We start from the raw sequence: 17,641 nt of genomic DNA on the forward strand, positions 1-17,641 counted from the left end.
AAGGAGAGAACCGGGGACGCATAAAGGACTGAGAGGAATGAGGAAGATTCGAAGAGGTGATACTGAGAAGGGAGAAAAACCTAACTGGTAACTGTGGAAGTGTTGAGATTTACATTTGCACCCGGCAGATGGCACGTTTGTACAGTTTTATTTATTTAATTTTCATTTCTTTGTGATATTTAAGCACAGCATAGTCAACATTTTGCCCTTATCCTTTAGGATATATTTTAAATTAAAAGCAAGGATTAATGCCTTCACTAGCAAGGCTCGGGGTTTGGGGGTCGTTTTTGGTACTGAGGGTTGAACCCAGGGGTTCTTAACCACTGAACCACATCCCAGGCCCTTTTTTTAATGTTTAATTTTGAGACAGGGTCTTGCTGAGTTGCTTAGGGCCTTGCTAAGTTGCTGAGGCTGGCTTTGAACTTGCAATCTTGCTGCCTCAACCTGCTGAGTGCTGGGATTACAGGCATGCTTTTTTATTTATTTATTTTAAGACAGGGTATCATGATATTGCCAGGCTGGCCTCAATCTCCTGTGCACAAGATCCTCCTGACCAGGTGCAGTGGCACATACCCATGATTCCCAGTGACTCCTGAGGTTGAGGCAGGAGGATGAGGTAGGAGGACTGTAAGTATGAGGCCAGCCTCAACAGCTTTGCAAGACCTGTCTCAATATTTAAAAAATAAAAGGTGCTGGAGATGTAGCTCAGTGGTAGAGTGCCCCTGGGCTCAATTCCCTGAATTGAGTTGGGGGGGCTGGTGGCAAAGATTATCCTGCTTCAGTTTTCTGAGTAGCTGGGATTACAGGCATGAGCAGCAGGGCTGTTTAAACAGTCTACCCCATACCTTTAAAGTCAATATGAAATGTAATTAATTTTATGCTGATTTAATAAGTGTGTGACTTTGATGTGCATAAAAAAATAACATGGAGTGTTCATTTGGCCGAATTTTTTTCATGAGCTGTTAAAGTATTAAATAAAATGTTCTCAAGTATGAAATGTTAAGGCTGCTATTTAAATTTGAAGGCCGGAGGTGTAGCTCAGTGGTAAAGCACTTGCCCAGTATGTGTAAGTCTGTGGGTTCCACCCTTAGCACTGCAAAAAAGAAAAAAAAACTGTTGAATTTAACTTTTATTATGTTGCTTAAACCCACATTTTCCTCAGAAGATTAATTTCTAACACAATCATGGATATCAGTAAAAAACAGTATTTCAAAAACAACAAAAGGCAAAAAGGCTTTTCTGCAATTTTGTGAAATTGCACCTCATGTAGGTGCTACCTCTGCCAAATAATAAAGCCCGTCCTGCTTTCTGACCCACACTATCTATTCCCTGTACTCAAGTGTCCTTTCTGGAAGGTGAAAGACTGCATCTTGTGTACTGTTGAATCCTCTGGGTTTAAAATAGCAACAGGTATGTAATACATCTATTTTTGAATGAATTAATGATAGTAGTGTAAACACTGCTGCCTGTATCCACCCTCTATGGAAGAGAGGACTAAAGAGGTTGGAAATAATTAAGGGGTAGAAGGAGAGGACTTGGATAAAATTATATAAAAACATTCAATGCTTATTCTGGAATTGAATAGTTATTGTCCATGTTTCAGAAAAAAAAGCAGGGTGGAACTTAGCTGGCCAAAGTCCTAGACCTTTCTGTGGAATGAGATAAAGTTCCCATGTTGAAGCAGAGATCATTCAGTCAAACTTTCATTTTACATGTGGGGAAATTAATATTCTTGAGAATAAAATGACTTCTCACCCATTCACCACCCCTAGTCCTTCAGTCCCATCAACCCGGAGCACTGAAGCTTTTGATCAGATTATACAGAAAGGAGTAAAACAAAGTAGAATTCCTTGGTATTTATTGGCTATATCTTCTACACCTCCCCCACCATTAGAGCAATCTAATCACCCCTAAGAATCCCAGAGATGGAAGAGAGGCAGGATGAGGGAGCACAACCTAATACAAGGTAATTGTTGGGCCACATGCTAGTCCCATTTCCAACCTCTCTGGTTCCCGACAAGAGGACAGACTACTTGCCTTTCCCTAAATCTTCCTATTTCAGGCAAGTAAATTAGAGGCCAAGGACTAGGGTTGGAGGAAGATCTGGGGAGGATTTTAATCCAGGATCCAGTCAATTACCATCAGGAGAAAGATGGCCATCCAGGATCCTGCAGGAAAGAAAAAAAAAATGATTATAAAATAGGATTAAGGAAATTTGAAAGCCTGGAAAACTTTTAAAGCTTAGATATTTCACTCTGGAGGATTAGTTAGTAATTTAGTAATTTTTTTGAGATGGGGTCTCAAAAAAAGTTTAGGCCCATACTGGCCCTAAACTTTTGGACTCAGATGATCCTCCTGCCTCAGCCTCCTGAGTAGTGGGGATTATAAGCATGTGCCACTGTACCATGTTTTACCTAAACACTACTCTATCCTAAATCACTCCTGGATAGCTCAGATTCTAATAAGGGATAAAGCAACAGCCCTACACTGGCAACTCTGCATGTGTTGCTGAAGAAAATGAGATGCAGAGAAGTTAACTCTCTTCTCCTGGGTCACACAGACTTGAGAACAAACAGGATCCAAGATCAGCACCTGCCAAGACCTAGAGTGCAGTTATAACAAACTTCATCATAGCAATCATTTTGTACCAACCTGGAGAGTTCCTGCTCCTGGAGGCTTTGGACTCTGAAACCACAAAGAAACAAAGATTATGCCTAAGGTGGCATCCTAATAGGACAAGGCCAGGACTCTCCCATCATTTCATCAGGGTTGGGCAAAAAAGCTGGCACTTTCTTGAATATGGGACTCAGAAGGGCATGATGATATTGCTAATGAGAATGGATTTAATAAGGAGATGGGCTTCCCATGAGAGTTGGAGCTTTGCAGGGCTGTTATGGACTACAATGAAGTGAGTGTTCCAGGCTAGCAAGTAAGATTGACCTTCCCCGCCCCCTGACCCCCACCCCCCCATACACAAAGGAGAAACAGCCTAGGAGAAGAGTGATCTAGGGTGATAGGAAAGGAGACAATGGGAGGGGGCAGAGATGGCTTCGATTTGAGGTTCAATGAATGAGGACAGGACTCTGCAAGTGATGGGGACCTTTTTAGAGTGGAGGGAGATCCCAGGAGGATATGACCTCGGGAAGGAGACTGGTTTTAGGGAGGAGCATGTGGACATGAAGGTAAGAGGGCGCTCAGTGAAGAGTCGGGGATCTCAGAGCAGGTGAGTGGGAGGCTCTGGAAGAGGAGTCAGGGAGGTCCCACAAATGATCGATCCAGATACCCGTTATTCGTAGAGGCCCGAACACTATCCATCTGCCGCCGCGCTCCAAGTCCTCTCGCGTTCGGCTCTCCCAGGGCGAATTCCTCGCGGCCGGATTCCTTAGACTGCAGGTCTGTGGGTGACACAAGACCAAGTGGTGAGGCCAGCCAGGGTGGGACTTTGCTCCGGAGCTGCGGAAAGCAGGGTCCCTGCCCCGCCCCCAAGTGAGTTCACCAATCTACGAAGACCTAGGTCTTCAAACTCCAGGCCCTTGAATCTTCCGCAAGCCCCGCCCCTGGGCGGATCGGCCAATCCCCAGCACCACAAGCCTCCAGGCCCCGCCCCCAGGAGGACGCAGTAGCTACGCTCGGGCTTCTACGCCTGCTAGGGCGGAATGCCTGCAGGCAGCTGCCCAGGAACCTGCAGCTCACCGGTGGGCACGGGCGTTCCGCCAGCTTGTCACATAGGGTCACTCGGGCGTGCAGGTAGAGTGTATCGCTGTTTAAGAAGCGGAACAGTTTGAAGGCTATCGTCACCTGGAGTGAGGCCCCGTTGGATTGTAGACCATGGAGCAGCCGGCTGGGGACTGGGCAGCTGTGGGGAGAGGCAGCGACACCGACTGGTTAGCGAGCCCGGTGTTGCGAAAGCACCAACGATGATTACCCTCTGTTTACTTGCCCTGTGTAAATTCAGGTGCTGGATCTCGTGCTGAGAACTTTACATGGATTATTTCTTTTAATCCTACACCAATTCTAGGAGGAAGGTAATACTTTTGCCCCCCCTTTCTTTTTTAATGATGGGGAAAATGAGGCTCAGAGAGGTTAAGCAGTTTACCCAAGGTTCTGCGGGTAGCAGCCTGATTCCAGCGCGGGCCCACCCCTTAATCAGTAGGTTATATTTCCTCCTAAGAAAGTAGGAATTGTGGGTCGGTGATGTAACCCAGTAGAGTACTGACCTACCATGCTGTATGCAGTAATGTGCAAAATAAAAATAAATAAAACTAATATCAAAGCTGGGGCAAATTCAGCGATGCTGTGTTTCGTGACTTGTGCCCAAAGGTTGTTTGGAGGAATGATTGAGACAGTAAGTGATTCACTGTGCTCTTCCAAGACTTAATATTAAAAGTCAGGAGTCTCATCTCTGCCAAACTGTTTAGAGTAAGGCCTTGGCCTTGCTATCTCGGTGACCTCAACACTTAGCAAAGTCTGTCACTTAAATAATTTGTGTGAACTGATCCTTAATTTTTCCATTTCTAAGATGGGAATGAAAAAATAACTATGTCATAGAGTGCATTGTGAGTCTTAAATTAGTTAATAATGTGAAGATATTAAAAGAGGATTGCATGGGGTAACTACTATGTCAGTATTAGCTATCATTAGCTATTATTTGTTATGCATGTCCAACATATAGTATATAGCACTCTGAAAGTTTATTTTTTTTTTATCTTGTCATTGTTGGATCTCAGTAACTGAGGAAAAAATAAAAGAAATGAATACTATTTATTGGATATGCAATCTTGAGGATGTTTCAGTCTCCCTAAGCCTTAATTGACTCATCTGCAAAATGGGAATGATAATGCATTCGTTAATAAACGTTTACCCAGCGCTTACTTTCTCCCCATGTTTGCGTGCCAGGCATATAGAGGAGAATGACACAATCTGTGCTCATAGCTACAAAAGCATCCAGCATAAGCCACCGTCTTAAGAGCTGATCTGGCACAGGTAAGAGGTTACTGGGGCTTACAGACATGTACCTCTCATTCACAAAATGGTAGGTGGCCTTAACGGCCTCTTTGTTGGCAGTGTTGGTGCTGGCAAAGACCTCATTGACCACCAGAGCAAATCTGTCAGGATCACTGCTTGTGGCATTGAGAACCACGTAGAGGAGTGTGCCAAGGGGAGCTGTTCTATTCTTGAGTGGAGTTGAGAGCTGAAAGTCTGTGAAGACACTCAGGATGATGATAGTGTCCCCCGTACTGGTAAAGTGGATGGTCCTATATCCAAAAAGGGACAAGAGTGAGAATCTCACCATGAAACCTCAGAGGGAAGGACGCACACTCACCTTCTGTCTCACCCAATGGCACTGGTAGCCATTGAGAATAAGGAGAGGAGCAAACCTGCTCACCTGCCTCCTGGACTGCCTAAAAATGAGGTGCTGCCTAATTGATCCCCACTCAGGACCCTTGAAGCCATCCAACCCCACAGTAGTTTACATAGGCATCCCATAATGCATTGCTTCAAGAAGCATCTTTTTTCTCTAATGCTTTGAGTCTTCATCTAAGAGGTTCCTACATCTAGGGGGTAGACATAGGGGGCCAATTATCTGAGGGCGATGACTTTTTGCCTGGAATAAAGGTAGCACTGAGAACTCGGGGACCAGCCAGATGGGTAACTGACAGGGAAAAACTCACGGGATGGAGTCCACCAGGTGGGGGAGAGTCTGGCTGATATTCACCGCCAGAGGGTATGCGCAGCTGAAACTGAGTATTGTGGGCTCAGTTATGTTGGAGCCAGGGAGAACCTGCTGAAGCTGCACCTTCAGAGAGTACAGGGCGTGGCTGTCGTTGGTCTAGAAGAGACGGAGGGGTGGCCATTATCCTCAGATCTCTAAGGGAAACACCTTCCATTCTCAGTGGCTGCAAGATATTTACTTAAATAAAATTAATAGCTAAAGTTCACTGAGGCTGAGCTGTATGCCAGGTATTGTGATTTTACAACAACTCTCTAAGGAGAGTTCTGTTATTGGTCTCTCTCTCTCTCTCTCTCTCTCTCTCTCTCTCTCTCTCTCATTCTCTCTTTTTAGTTCTGGAGATTGAACCCAGGAACCATTTATTACTGAGCTACCTCCCAGTCCTTTTTATTTTTTATTTTGAAATGATCTCACTAAGTTGCTGAAGCTAGCCTCAAACTTGTGATCCTCTTGTCTCAGCCTCCCAAATTTCTGGGATTACAGATGTGCACCACTACACCCAGCTTATTAGTCTCATTTTACAGAAGAGCAAACTAAGGGCTGGAAAGGTTAAAAAGGCTTGCCCAAAGCAAGTAACAGAGACTAAAATCAGGAACACTTCTCTTGATACCAGGGCCCCTGATCTTAATCTCTCTGCCAGTGGTTCTCAAATTTCAGTGTGCATTTTAGAGTTCCTTGGAAAAAATAGGAAAGACAGTAGAATAAATCAAACATAATTTTCCTATGTATGCATGAAAACACCTAAGTGAATCCCACCATTGTGCCCACCCACAAGATAGGGTCCTAATTAGAATAAGATATACCCCATTTTATCAAAATGGATTCTACTGTCATACATAACTAAGAAGAATCAATGAAAAAAAGTATATGACCACATATATGTATTCACCTAAAATGATATATCTCAATGGGTGTGTGAATATATAAATTAAAAGTAATTTTACACTTGAAAATAGATAAATAAATGAATGAAAGATTTTCATGGACTGGATGTGGTGGTACATACCCAGAATCCCAGCTACTTGGGAGGCTAAGGCAGGAGGGTCTCAAGTTCAAGGCCAGCCTGAGGAACTTAGACCCTATCTCAAAATAAAAAGAACTGGGGATGTAGCTCAGTGGTAGAGCTTTACATAGCACGTGTGAGGCCTTGAATTCAATCCATAGTACCACAGGGGATAGAAAAGAAGATTCACTGGGATATTTGTTATAAATGCCAACTTGTGGTCCCTATCCCAAGATTGGATGTCTTTTTGGTTATTGTTTACATAGGTCAAATTTTGAGAAAGAATCAGACTGATTGTTTTATTGCTATAAGTAAAACAATTTATTATAAAGGACACTGATAGAGGTTCTAGGGGTATAACTGTGGACTTCAGTGTTCCATGTTGAAACTGCCAACTTTATTTTATAACCTAAGCAAGACGCACCATGAATTCCTGGGTGGCACACTAGAGATATTGGCAGATGACAAGGAGGGATGAAGTTATCTTTAGGACAGACTCTGCTTTCCCAACTGAGCCCATGGAGACCCAGAGTTGCCTTGCAAAGGTATGAAAACCCCTATGTGTTGGGAGGAAGCTGACCCACAGGATATAACACCTCCACAATTCAGTCAGAACTGCTCTGCTTTTAAGTATTTATCTATTTTTATTTGACTTTTACTTATGTAAGATTTTTAAAAATATATTTTTAGTTGTAGATGGACACAATACCTTTATTTTATTTATTTATTTATTTATATGTGGTGCTGAGGACCAAACCCAGTGCCTCACACGTGCTAGGCGAGCGCTGTACCACTGAGCTACAACCCCAATCCTTATGTAAGATTTTTTAAAAATATTTTTTTTGTTGTAGATGGTCACAATACCTTTGTTCAGTTTGTTTATTTTTTGTGGTGCCAAGAATCAAACCCAGTGCCTCACATGTGCTAGGCAAGCACTCTATCACTGAGCTACAACCCAACCCATGTAAGACTTTTAAAGAAAGGAGGAAGCATCATTAGAGAGCACATAGGAATACAAGCCAACTCTGCTAATAACTAGCTACATGATTTGGGGAAAACCCTTAACTTCTCTGAGCCATAGGCTACTCATCTGTAAAATAAGATTACTCTGAGAGTTTGATGAGATAATGTGTGTTAATAGGGATTTGATCTGCTGCATGTGGTCAGAAATTCATAAATATTGGTCATCATTATTAGTATTTTAAAGAATTCTATGGCCAACAATTTGGAAACCAGTATCCCAATCCATCAAACATGACACCATGTAAGGGCATTCCCAGTCTGAAGGCACACAACATGGTCACTTCCCCTCAAAAAGACTGGACTAGAAGGGTAGGGTGCCACACAGCTGTGGTCCCAACTACCTGAGAGGGTAAGACAGGAGGATCAAAAGTTCAAGGCCCGCCTCAGAAACTTAGTGAGACCCTGTTTCAAAATGAGAAATAAGAAGGGCTGGGAGTGTATCTTAATGGTAGAGCACCCCAGGGTTCAGTAGCAAGTACAGGGCAGGGATGGGAGGAGGAGACTGGTCTGATGGCTAAGATTTGACTCCACTCTAGAGAATCCCTTGGTCAAACAGAGATGAGGTCAGGACTGGTACCCCATTGCTCCTTTCCCAGCCCCACCTCACAGCTCCCGCTCCCTTTCCGATGACCTCTCCCAGCTTGCTTACAAGAAGTTGGAGTCCACAAGTCCCCTGCTTCTTCTCCAGCATGAAGACCTGGACCCTGTGACCTTGTTCTATCTTCTTGATGCTGGAGCATCCTGAGAAGCCATCTTTTTTCAGATTCCAGTGCTGAGTCTCCAGGAAGCAGCTGCTCAGGGCCACCTCAATTTTCTGTGGCCAGCAGTTCAGGGTCACTGGCATCCTGGACAATTCTGCAGGAAGACAACAGCCAGGATAGGGAACTCCTGAGGTCCTTGCACGAAGCTCTGGGAGGGGTACAGTTCTAACGTGGGTGGAGAAGACACGGAATATTAGCCCAACCCATTAAAACCTGCCTGAAATGCAGACTCTTCCTCACAGCAGTTGAGTGCCTGCAGCCACACATGCCCTGTGGGACCCTGGTCCCTGGCCTTCACAAGCCCACTCAGAATCTCTTGCCCAGGAATTAGCAACTACAGCCAGTATGGAGCAGCCAATGTAAAGCTTATGAGGTGACACAGCCATCTTGTGCCAGGTAGGCTGAAAGGGGCAGAGTGGGAACAGGTGCAAGATGGGAGGAGAAGCAAGACCAAGGAGAAGGAGGCAACTCCTTCTGGGTACATTCTTAGTTCCAGGGGCCAGTTCCTGGAAAACCTGCTGGAACCTGCCCTTGGCTTTGCTGAGACAGTTTTCCTTGAGTTAAGTCAGGTTGTTTCTGTAACTTGCTGACAAGATCAGTTTTTGAGATGTTTTGTTCTCTGATTTCTCTCCCATTCCAAGCAGGAAGCCAGGCCCTCCTGTGTGTGGGGGTCGGGGAGGGTGGACTGGCGATTGAACCCAGAGCTTGGAGAATGCTAGGCAAGTGCTCTGCCACCGAGCTCCATCCCCAGCCCACCGTGGGGTTTTTTGAGGGACCTAAACTGCTTGAAATTAGCAGCTCTTTCTGTCCATAAAAGCCTAAACTCAGGGCTAGGGAGATAGCTCAGTTGGTAGAGTACTTGCCTTACAAGCAGGTAGGCCCTGGGTTCAATTCCCAGCACTGCAAAAGATAAAGGAAAACAAACAAACAAACAAACCTGAATTCATTGGAGACCCCTCCTGGGGGAGGGAGGGCCTTTGAGAAACTGAAGGGAGGTTTTCAATTTTTTGATGGTACTGGGAATCTACCCAGAGCAGTATGCATGCTAGTCAAGTGCTCTATCGCTGAGCTACATTACCAACCCTTCAGATATTGAAAAATTTATTTCATTCAAGACAATTAGAGTTGATTTTCTGCCACTTGCAACACAAGTTGTCTTAACAGATACATGCCAAATCCCTATACGTTTTGGGTGATGACTGAAGAGCTAATACTTCACCCTTCCCTTCTTCCAAACTGCCGTCTATACTTTCTGTTAAAATTTGGGATGAACTGCTCAAAAGTTGGAATTAAAAAGTAAAACTAGAAAATAATACATAATAGAAACACTAGTATAAAGCATTTCTGGATTTATTTTTTTTTACTTTGAACTTAACAAATTTTTTCCTTTTTTTTTTTTTAAAGCTCACGGTTCTACCTTGGCAGTCATGTATGGGAACCCACTCAGATGAAATGGGCATCCCAAACCCTATTTTAACGACCTTCATTGGCTTTATTTTCAATTCTAGAATCAGGTGACCCTTCACCCCATAAAACAGAGTAGGCGGGGCTCCATGGCAGAGCACTAGCTTTGTACGTAGTGCAAGGCCCTGGGTTTGATCCCCAGCACTGAAGAAAAAAATATTTCAGATGGTCCAAGCAAAACAGGTTGAGTTTCATAGACAGAGAAGGGCTTGAAGAAAGCACAAAACAATAACATAAACAAATTAGTTATTTCATTAGTTATTTCAGATATTTTCTTTGTAAGAAGGGGTCAGGGAGTCAAAACAATGAACAAATAACTGGTTGGCTAACGTCAGTTTACTTTTTTTTTTTTTTTTTGGGTACTGGGAATGGAGCCCAGGGTGCTTTACCACTGAGCTACATCCCAACTCTTTATGATTTTTATTTTGAGAAAAGTTCTCAGTAACTTGCCTAGGCTGGCTTTGAACTTGGCAGTTCTGCTGCCTCAACCTCACTGGGTAGCTGGGATTACAGGCATGCAATACCACGCCCAGCTCAAATGGAATTTTAAAGCCTGAAAAAGTCCTACAATCAAGAAACAATTTTGTTTAATCTAGTCTTTCCCAAATATATTTTACAATAAAACCTGGTTTTTGGTTTTTGTTTGTTTGTGGTGCTAGGGTTTGAACCCAGAGCCTCACACATACTAGAAAAGCACTCTTCCACTGAGCTACACTCAATCCGGAACCCTTTATTAGTGTAGTGCAGTGTGTATTGATATTGTGCAGTACTGGTGTCCTGAAAAATATGTCTTGGAAAATAACTTAAGCACTGCTAGTTTTGCACGTAAGAAAAACTTCATCCCAAGACAGTATTACCCAAAAGACCAAAACAGAAATGCTAAAGAAATGTATTTTGGAAGAATTTGATATTAAAAATTTTAAACACACACACACACACACACACAAAAGCTCCGGCCTCCCTTGGCCTCCAATCTGAATGTGGTGAGGGAGACGTGGACGTTCTGCTTGAGATTTCAAGAATTTTGAATACTGGCTTTGATATGGAAACACTGTCTATTTGTTTTCGGTTTTTTGAACAAGGAATTAACCCAGAAACTTTATCATCCGTTATTAAGGAACTTTGCAAGGCTACTGAAGCACTAACAGCTCCTGGAAGTAAGACAAGCTCTCTTTCTGGAGAGATCCTGGTGAGTTATGTCAAACTCCTCAAGAGGACTTGAAGTTTGCATTGTACTCAAGAATGCACAGTGAAATTACTTCATGGGACAGTGTAGAGGTATTTTCCCTTTAAAAAGAATCATAAAACCATGCCTTTATAAACCAGTGGAAGGTGGCCTACAGAGAGAACTCTCAAATGTGTTCGCATCACATCTTATTCACTTTTTTTTTAATGGCCCTAATGTTTTGGCATCGCATGTTTATGTGTTCTTTATTTATAACTCTGATCGCTTTAACTTTCTAAGCAGTCTGTCTATCAGAGGTGCACATCTGCTGTGCCTGGTTAAAGCATAGTGGAACCCATCAGTATTGATGTGTCATAGTTATGACTTGTTGACATTTCCACATAAACTTTGATTTTGAATTGTTTATGCATATTAACTGTTGATTTATGTTGTATCAAGTTGATAGGATTTTAGCCACCATGTATGAATTTGTATTTAAATTCCCTATGTATACCAGAATTTTGTTTTTTAAAATAAGAGCATAGAAAACATTTCTTGTAACCCACTCTTTAACAAAGAATATTTAGTTATTTAAACAGTTTCTGGGCAGTTAATAGTGTGAACTAGATCATTTTGTATTGACTGAAAAATAAAACTTCGGGGTTGGGGCTGGGGCTCAGTGGTACTTTCCTAGCATGTGTGAGGCACTGGGTTCGATCCTCAGCACCAAATACAGATAAATAAATAAAATAAAGATGTTGTGTCCATCTACAACTAAAAATTAAAAAAAGAAGAAGAAAAGAAAAACTTCTAGAAACTTAGATTTTAAAACTAATAACAGCCAGGTATGGTGGTGCAGACCTGTAATTCCAGTGGCTCGGGAGGCTGAGACAGCAGGATCGTGAGTTCAAAGCCAGCCTCAGCAAAAGTGAGGTGCTAAGCAACTCAGTGAGGCCCTGTCTCTAAATAAAATACAAAATAGGGCTGGGGATGTGGCTCAGTGGTCAAGTGCCCCTGAGTTCAATCCCCACTACCAAAAAAAGAAAAATTACAGCACTTAGCTTAGTATTGTTTGTAGTTTGCATCATTTACATCTAATAAGAATATTAGTTGAGAATGTTTTCTAAGTTTTATAACCTATAAATAAAAGCCTAAAAATCATGTGTAAAGTGAAACATACCCAACATGCAAAATTCCTTTTTACTCTTAATTCTTACCTAATAGAAATGATGTGGATATATCATAAGTCACCAGATAGTGGTGTGTTTCAATGAATATGTAATATTTTCTGAAGAAATAAGGATTTCTAGTCATTAAACAAAAACTAATGAAATGCATATCAGGAATTATAAGTATACCTTTCTAAAATAATTTTATGTGTCATTATTTTTACACTTAAACTTTTAACTCATCAAAATGATGATTTGAAAATAAATTTTAGAAAATTTAGGATGTTGTTGGTTGTGTTCCTATAACAGAATCTCGGTGGAATTTTTTTGCAAGGCTAATATGGATTTAATCTCATTGTTGATTAAATTTTAGACTTTGTTAGATACCTTTAAAATGAATGGTATTCATTCTTCTTTGTTTTTTGTTGTTCATACAAGCTGAAGTTGTTTTAATAAGATTTAGTGATATTTAGATTGCCACTTTCTCTGATTTTTTTTTTTTTTAAATCTTGACTTGACCATTATAACTTTTAATTCATGGCATCTTTACCAGTAAACTGAAAAGGTCTATTAGCAGAACAAGTTGGGGGTCAATAAGAATTTGTGATATCCATTTGAATGATACTAAACACCGCAAATACTGCATATTATTTATAAATCAAAGAGAACATTTATTCTCAAACTCCAAAATGTGGATGTACTTCTAGGCCAAAAAAGTTGATAGTTTTATTTATGATTTTATAGGTTAAGTTATTTACATATGAAGCAAAATAGGAAAACATACTGAGAAAGGATTATGTTTACAGAGGCCTTATTAATGTGTCATATTTCTTAAATGTTTTTTGGCGATATGGAGATTGAACTCCAGTGTGTTCTACTAAATCACATCCCCAGCCCTTCTTATTTATTTGTTTATTTATTTACTTATATATTTGAGACTGGGTCTGGTGATATTGCCCAGGCTGACCTTGAACTTGTGATCCTCTGCCTCAGCCTCCCAGATAGTTGGGATTAGGTGTATGTAAATGTTCCTGGCTGTAAACATTTTTTTTTTTTAATTTTGTTGATGGACCTTTATTTTATTCATTTATTTATATGCGGTGCTGAGAATTGAACCCAGTGCCTCACACATGCTAGGCAAGTGCTCTACCACTGAGCCACAACCCCAGCCCCTAAATATATATATTTTAATGCATACTTAAATAATATTTAAGAAATGAAACAAAATGATATGATTCCAATGCCACACATGTTGATAACAACAAAAATAAAACCATTTTGGTAGTAAAATAAAGAAAGAAAAAAAAACAAAACAGAGTAATCATTTTAGGGAAATCAGAATTTTGTTAAATTGAAATGTTTTAGAAGTTGGTCATGGAATTTGCCTATCATCCCAGCTTCTTAGAAGATAGAGGCGGGAGGATCACTTGAGCCCTGGAATTGAAGGCCAGTCTGGGCAACATAGTGAGACCCTGTCTCAAAACAAAAGTTTGGGGGGATTATACTGACTGCAAAGAATATATATTTGGAGAACATCGCCACCTTTTTGGTGCCCTGGACCCAGCTTCAGCCTTGCCAGAATGTGGGCCTGGGTGTTGGAAGTACAGCCTGGGAGAAGCCTGTGAACTCACCTTTTCTCTCTTTTTTTATCCCTAGTACTGGGGATTAAACCCAGGGGCACTACCACAACTACATTCCCAGACTTTTATTTTTATTTTTAAGAATGTTTTTTGTTGTAGATAGACCAATACCTTTATTTTATTTATTAATTTTTTAATGTGACACTGAGGATGGAACCCAGTACCTCACACATGCTAGGCAAGTGCTCTACCACTGAGCTACAACCCCAGCCCCACCTTTTTTAAATTTTGAGACAAAGTCTCACTAAGTTGCTAAGGCTGGCCTTGAACTTGGCGATCCTCTTCCCTGAGCATCCTGAATCCCTGGGATTGCAAGTGTGCAACACCATACCTGATTTGAACTCAGACTTCCTATTTAATCTGGCACACCGACTTGCCCCAACATCTAGACTTTTGCCTCTGTTTCCCCGTGTGTCCCTCTTGGCTTCTGATGGAGCTATGGCTCTGGTCTTTTTTTCAGCCTCCCAAGTCACTGGGATTATCGGCATGTGCCATTGCACCCTGCTAACTCTGGTCTTTGATGGATCCATGAGCTCTGACCCCAGGAATGGCCAGTAGCTGGAATCCTGGAGATTGGGGATGGATAGATTGTCCAGTCTATCTACCTCATCTGCCCAGCTGCCTGTTCGCCCACCAGAAGTCACCTCTAGTCAGATGAACTCATTAGATGCCAATGTCTTAACAAAGCCTTGTCAGCCCTCTGGTACCCTTTGGACACAATATTCCTCTGGGCCACCTCAGAGTTGTGAGGTTCACTCTGCCCTTACCTCTGTTTTGGTTTACTCGCTCGCGTTCCTCAGCCTTACCTGTGTGGGCGTGGTAGCTGTCATTGCACCTACAGTCTCCTGGGCCAGCTATATATTCATCCAAAGCACAGGCTTCGGCTCTGGGACTACTATTCTGGCTAGATCTGGGGGGGGTTTGACTGGGCTCAGTCATAGCAGAGGATTTCATTGTCCCCGAGGAGCTGAGGACAAGGACGGTGGAATAAACAGCTCTTGTCTCAGTGCCAACACCAGAGGCTGTTTGTGCAGGATGGGAAGGTGTCCCAGTGGCTGTGTTGTGATGTGAATCAGATGTCTTGCTTGTCATGGGGATTGTTGCTGGGGGTGGGGGTGCAGCTGTACTTTGCCCTTCCTGAGTCCTAGTTGTGGTTGTTCCAGGAACCGTTGTCCCCAGAGTAGTTGTGTTTAGTGAGTTAGTGCAGATAGCTGTGCTGGTCGTCGTGGATAAAAGTCCACTTGTGTCATTGATTTTGTCCAATGTTGAGGATGTATTTGGAGCAGACATCTCAGAGACAGTGATTGTCATGAACCCAGATGGGTCAGTGTCATCGCCTGGTGTCTTTAATGCTATTGGATCTATGCTGGTGGCTGCCTTCTCAGAGTCAGGGGACGCTGATGATTCCATTCTGTTGGCTGGGGTGTTTGTTGTTTGGGGGGCTGTAATTGGAGTTGTCTGATTCTGTTTGGAGTTCTCATTTGAAGTGACTATGATGGGTAAGGTTGTGGTCCTGGATGTCCCTTCCTGGTCGTTCAACAGAGAAGTCATCTCAGAGTTTGACAATGTCATGGCGTTGGTGGATGTGGTAAAGGTTGTATTCAGTCTCTCTTTCCAAGTCCCATGTGTTGAGGTTGTCTCCTTATTGGATCCTGTCAAGCTGCTCTTCAGTGGTGAAGTTGGAAGAGTAGCTGTCATATGCTGCTGGGTCTCAGACACTGATGTCTTCTCAGTTGTTGGTGAGCTGTTAGGTTTAGCTGCAGAGATGTGATCTCTCCCACTGTGGGACAGAACTAAAGTTGTAGATGGACATAATATTGTTCCCTGGGGCACAGAGACTTCTGTGGAAGATGCGTCTGATGCAACCCTTAAGACTGTAAAAAAAAAAAAGCAGAGAGAAACCAATCTACCTTTCCTTCCACCAAAGAGAAACCAATCTACCTTTCCTTCCACCTTTTCAGATGTTCTGACTTGCCAAGTTTCTTTACTGGGAGATCCAGTAAAAATAATATCAAGTTCATTATTACCGGCCCACATTTGTTTATGTTCCAATGCTGTCCTAGTAGATTTCAATGGCTGCATGCCAGAGAGGAAGAATTTAACTAGTATGGGCGACTGTGTCTCATTCTGTTCAATGTCTCTAAAGACAGTGAGAGCAGAAGGTAGAAATCACTATCTCACTTGGTGACGCTCTTATTTGGTGTTTTGTCTCGTTTTGATTTTGTGGTGCTGGGAATTGAACCCAGGGCTTTGCACATGTCAGACAAATAGTTTACCACTGAGGACATCCGTAGCCCCTTGGTGTTTGGTTTCTTGAAGACTTGTTTGATAATAGTTTCCTACTGCCCTGAGTATTTAAAGATATAAAACTTAGAAAAGAGAGACATCTGGGTGTGGTGGCATACACCTGTAATCCCAGGGACTTAAGAGACTGAGACAAGAGGATAGTAAGTTTGAGGCCAGCCTCAGCAACTTAATAAGACCCTTAGTAATTTAATGAGACCCTGTCTCAAAATAAGAAATAAAAAGGACTGGGGTATACCTCTGTGGTGAAGTGCCCCTGGGTTTCACTTCCCAGTACCAAAAATAAATAATTAGATAAATAATAAAAAAGAGAAACCAAAGAAAAAGGTAGAGTTGCGAATCTTTCTGTAGAACATGACTCCTCTTTACAAGCCCAATGCTTCATTTAATGCATTAGCAATCAAGGATCATGAAGTTTTCCTCTTGTCTAACACATAAGCATTGGCACACTGAATACTCACGACCAGACTGAGGTCAGGACTGTTATTTCCATTTACCAAATGAAGAAACTGAGGCTCAGATACGTAAAGACATCTGTCCAAGGTCACACAGCTAGGAAGTGCTGGCACTGCCTTTGAAACCAGGCCTCTCAGACCCCAAAACCCAACATCTTCCTAACTGCTTTGCATTGCTTCACAAAAACACGCTTCATTTCCACAGCTGAGCCAGCCATTCTCCCTTGAGAGAAAGGCCCAAATCAGCTATGCTCAGCTGGATCCCTAGGAGACCTTCCTCATTCCCCGGGGCAATGGGCAGAAACAAGTCCATCACCTGATGCCCTGTCATTGCAGCCCTAGCGATTATCAGAGGGCTAATTCAGAAAAACGAAGGTGACCTAGCCCATGCTCATCCTCCTCATGGCCCAGGTCCAAGGGGCACTGACCTTGGTTCTCAACCCCTGTCCTGCTTGCACCTGCCCCACCTACACCTTACTCTCTGTGCAGAGCTAAGGGGTCACAGGGTCAGAAAGCTGACCAGGAGGCTTGGAAAGAGTAGAGAGACCTGGGCTGGAGACCTGGATTCTCTCTGAATGGTGAGATTTGGGGAATGCCTCACCTCTTTGTGGCCTCCATGTCTCCCTCTGCACAGTGAGGAACTTGGGCTTGATTTCAGAGGAGCCCAGAAATCAAGTGATATCTGGACCCATTTACAATAAAAAACTGAAATGAACAGACATCTTGCTACAGGAATCTCAGGTTTTTATTGGCAAGGAGCGATGTTTCCATCAGATCTGACTTTTTTTTTCAGTGGTTACCCAGTTGTCTCTGCTCCCTATGGAAAAGTCCATTCTTTCCCCACTGATTGGTCGTGCCATCTGTCATTAGGTATCACACACTATTGTCCATACTTTCTCTTTGATCCCACTGATTTGCTTTTCTGT

At 42.6% G+C, this 17,641-nt stretch overlaps 1 protein-coding gene and 1 long non-coding RNA gene across 2 annotated transcripts; one reads left to right on the top strand and one right to left on the bottom strand.

Moving 5' to 3' along the window:
• Nucleotides 1-1,127: 1,127 nt before the first annotated feature.
• LOC124975282 (uromodulin-like) lies at nt 1,128-15,777 on the bottom strand. The gene is made up of 8 exons (XM_047538072.1): nt 14,763-15,777; nt 8,407-8,612; nt 5,673-5,830; nt 5,016-5,255; nt 3,694-3,856; nt 3,284-3,395; nt 2,653-2,685; nt 1,128-2,168 (listed from the first exon to the last, which is right to left on the bottom strand). The coding sequence occupies exons 1-8, from the start codon at nt 15,652-15,654 to the stop codon at nt 2,116-2,118; spliced, it is 1,857 nt and encodes a 618-aa protein (XP_047394028.1). The 5' UTR covers nt 15,655-15,777; the 3' UTR covers nt 1,128-2,115.
• Nucleotides 3,649-10,260, top strand: LOC124975477 (uncharacterized). The gene is made up of 4 exons (XR_007106900.1): nt 3,649-4,025; nt 4,897-4,983; nt 8,761-8,914; nt 9,923-10,260. It is a non-coding gene; the product is annotated as an uncharacterized LOC124975477 (long non-coding RNA).
• Nucleotides 15,778-17,641: the final 1,864 nt, after the last annotated feature.

Source organism: Sciurus carolinensis, chromosome 1 (genome assembly GCF_902686445.1).
Source record: "Sciurus carolinensis chromosome 1, mSciCar1.2, whole genome shotgun sequence".
NCBI lineage: Eukaryota > Metazoa > Chordata > Mammalia > Rodentia > Sciuridae > Sciurus > Sciurus carolinensis.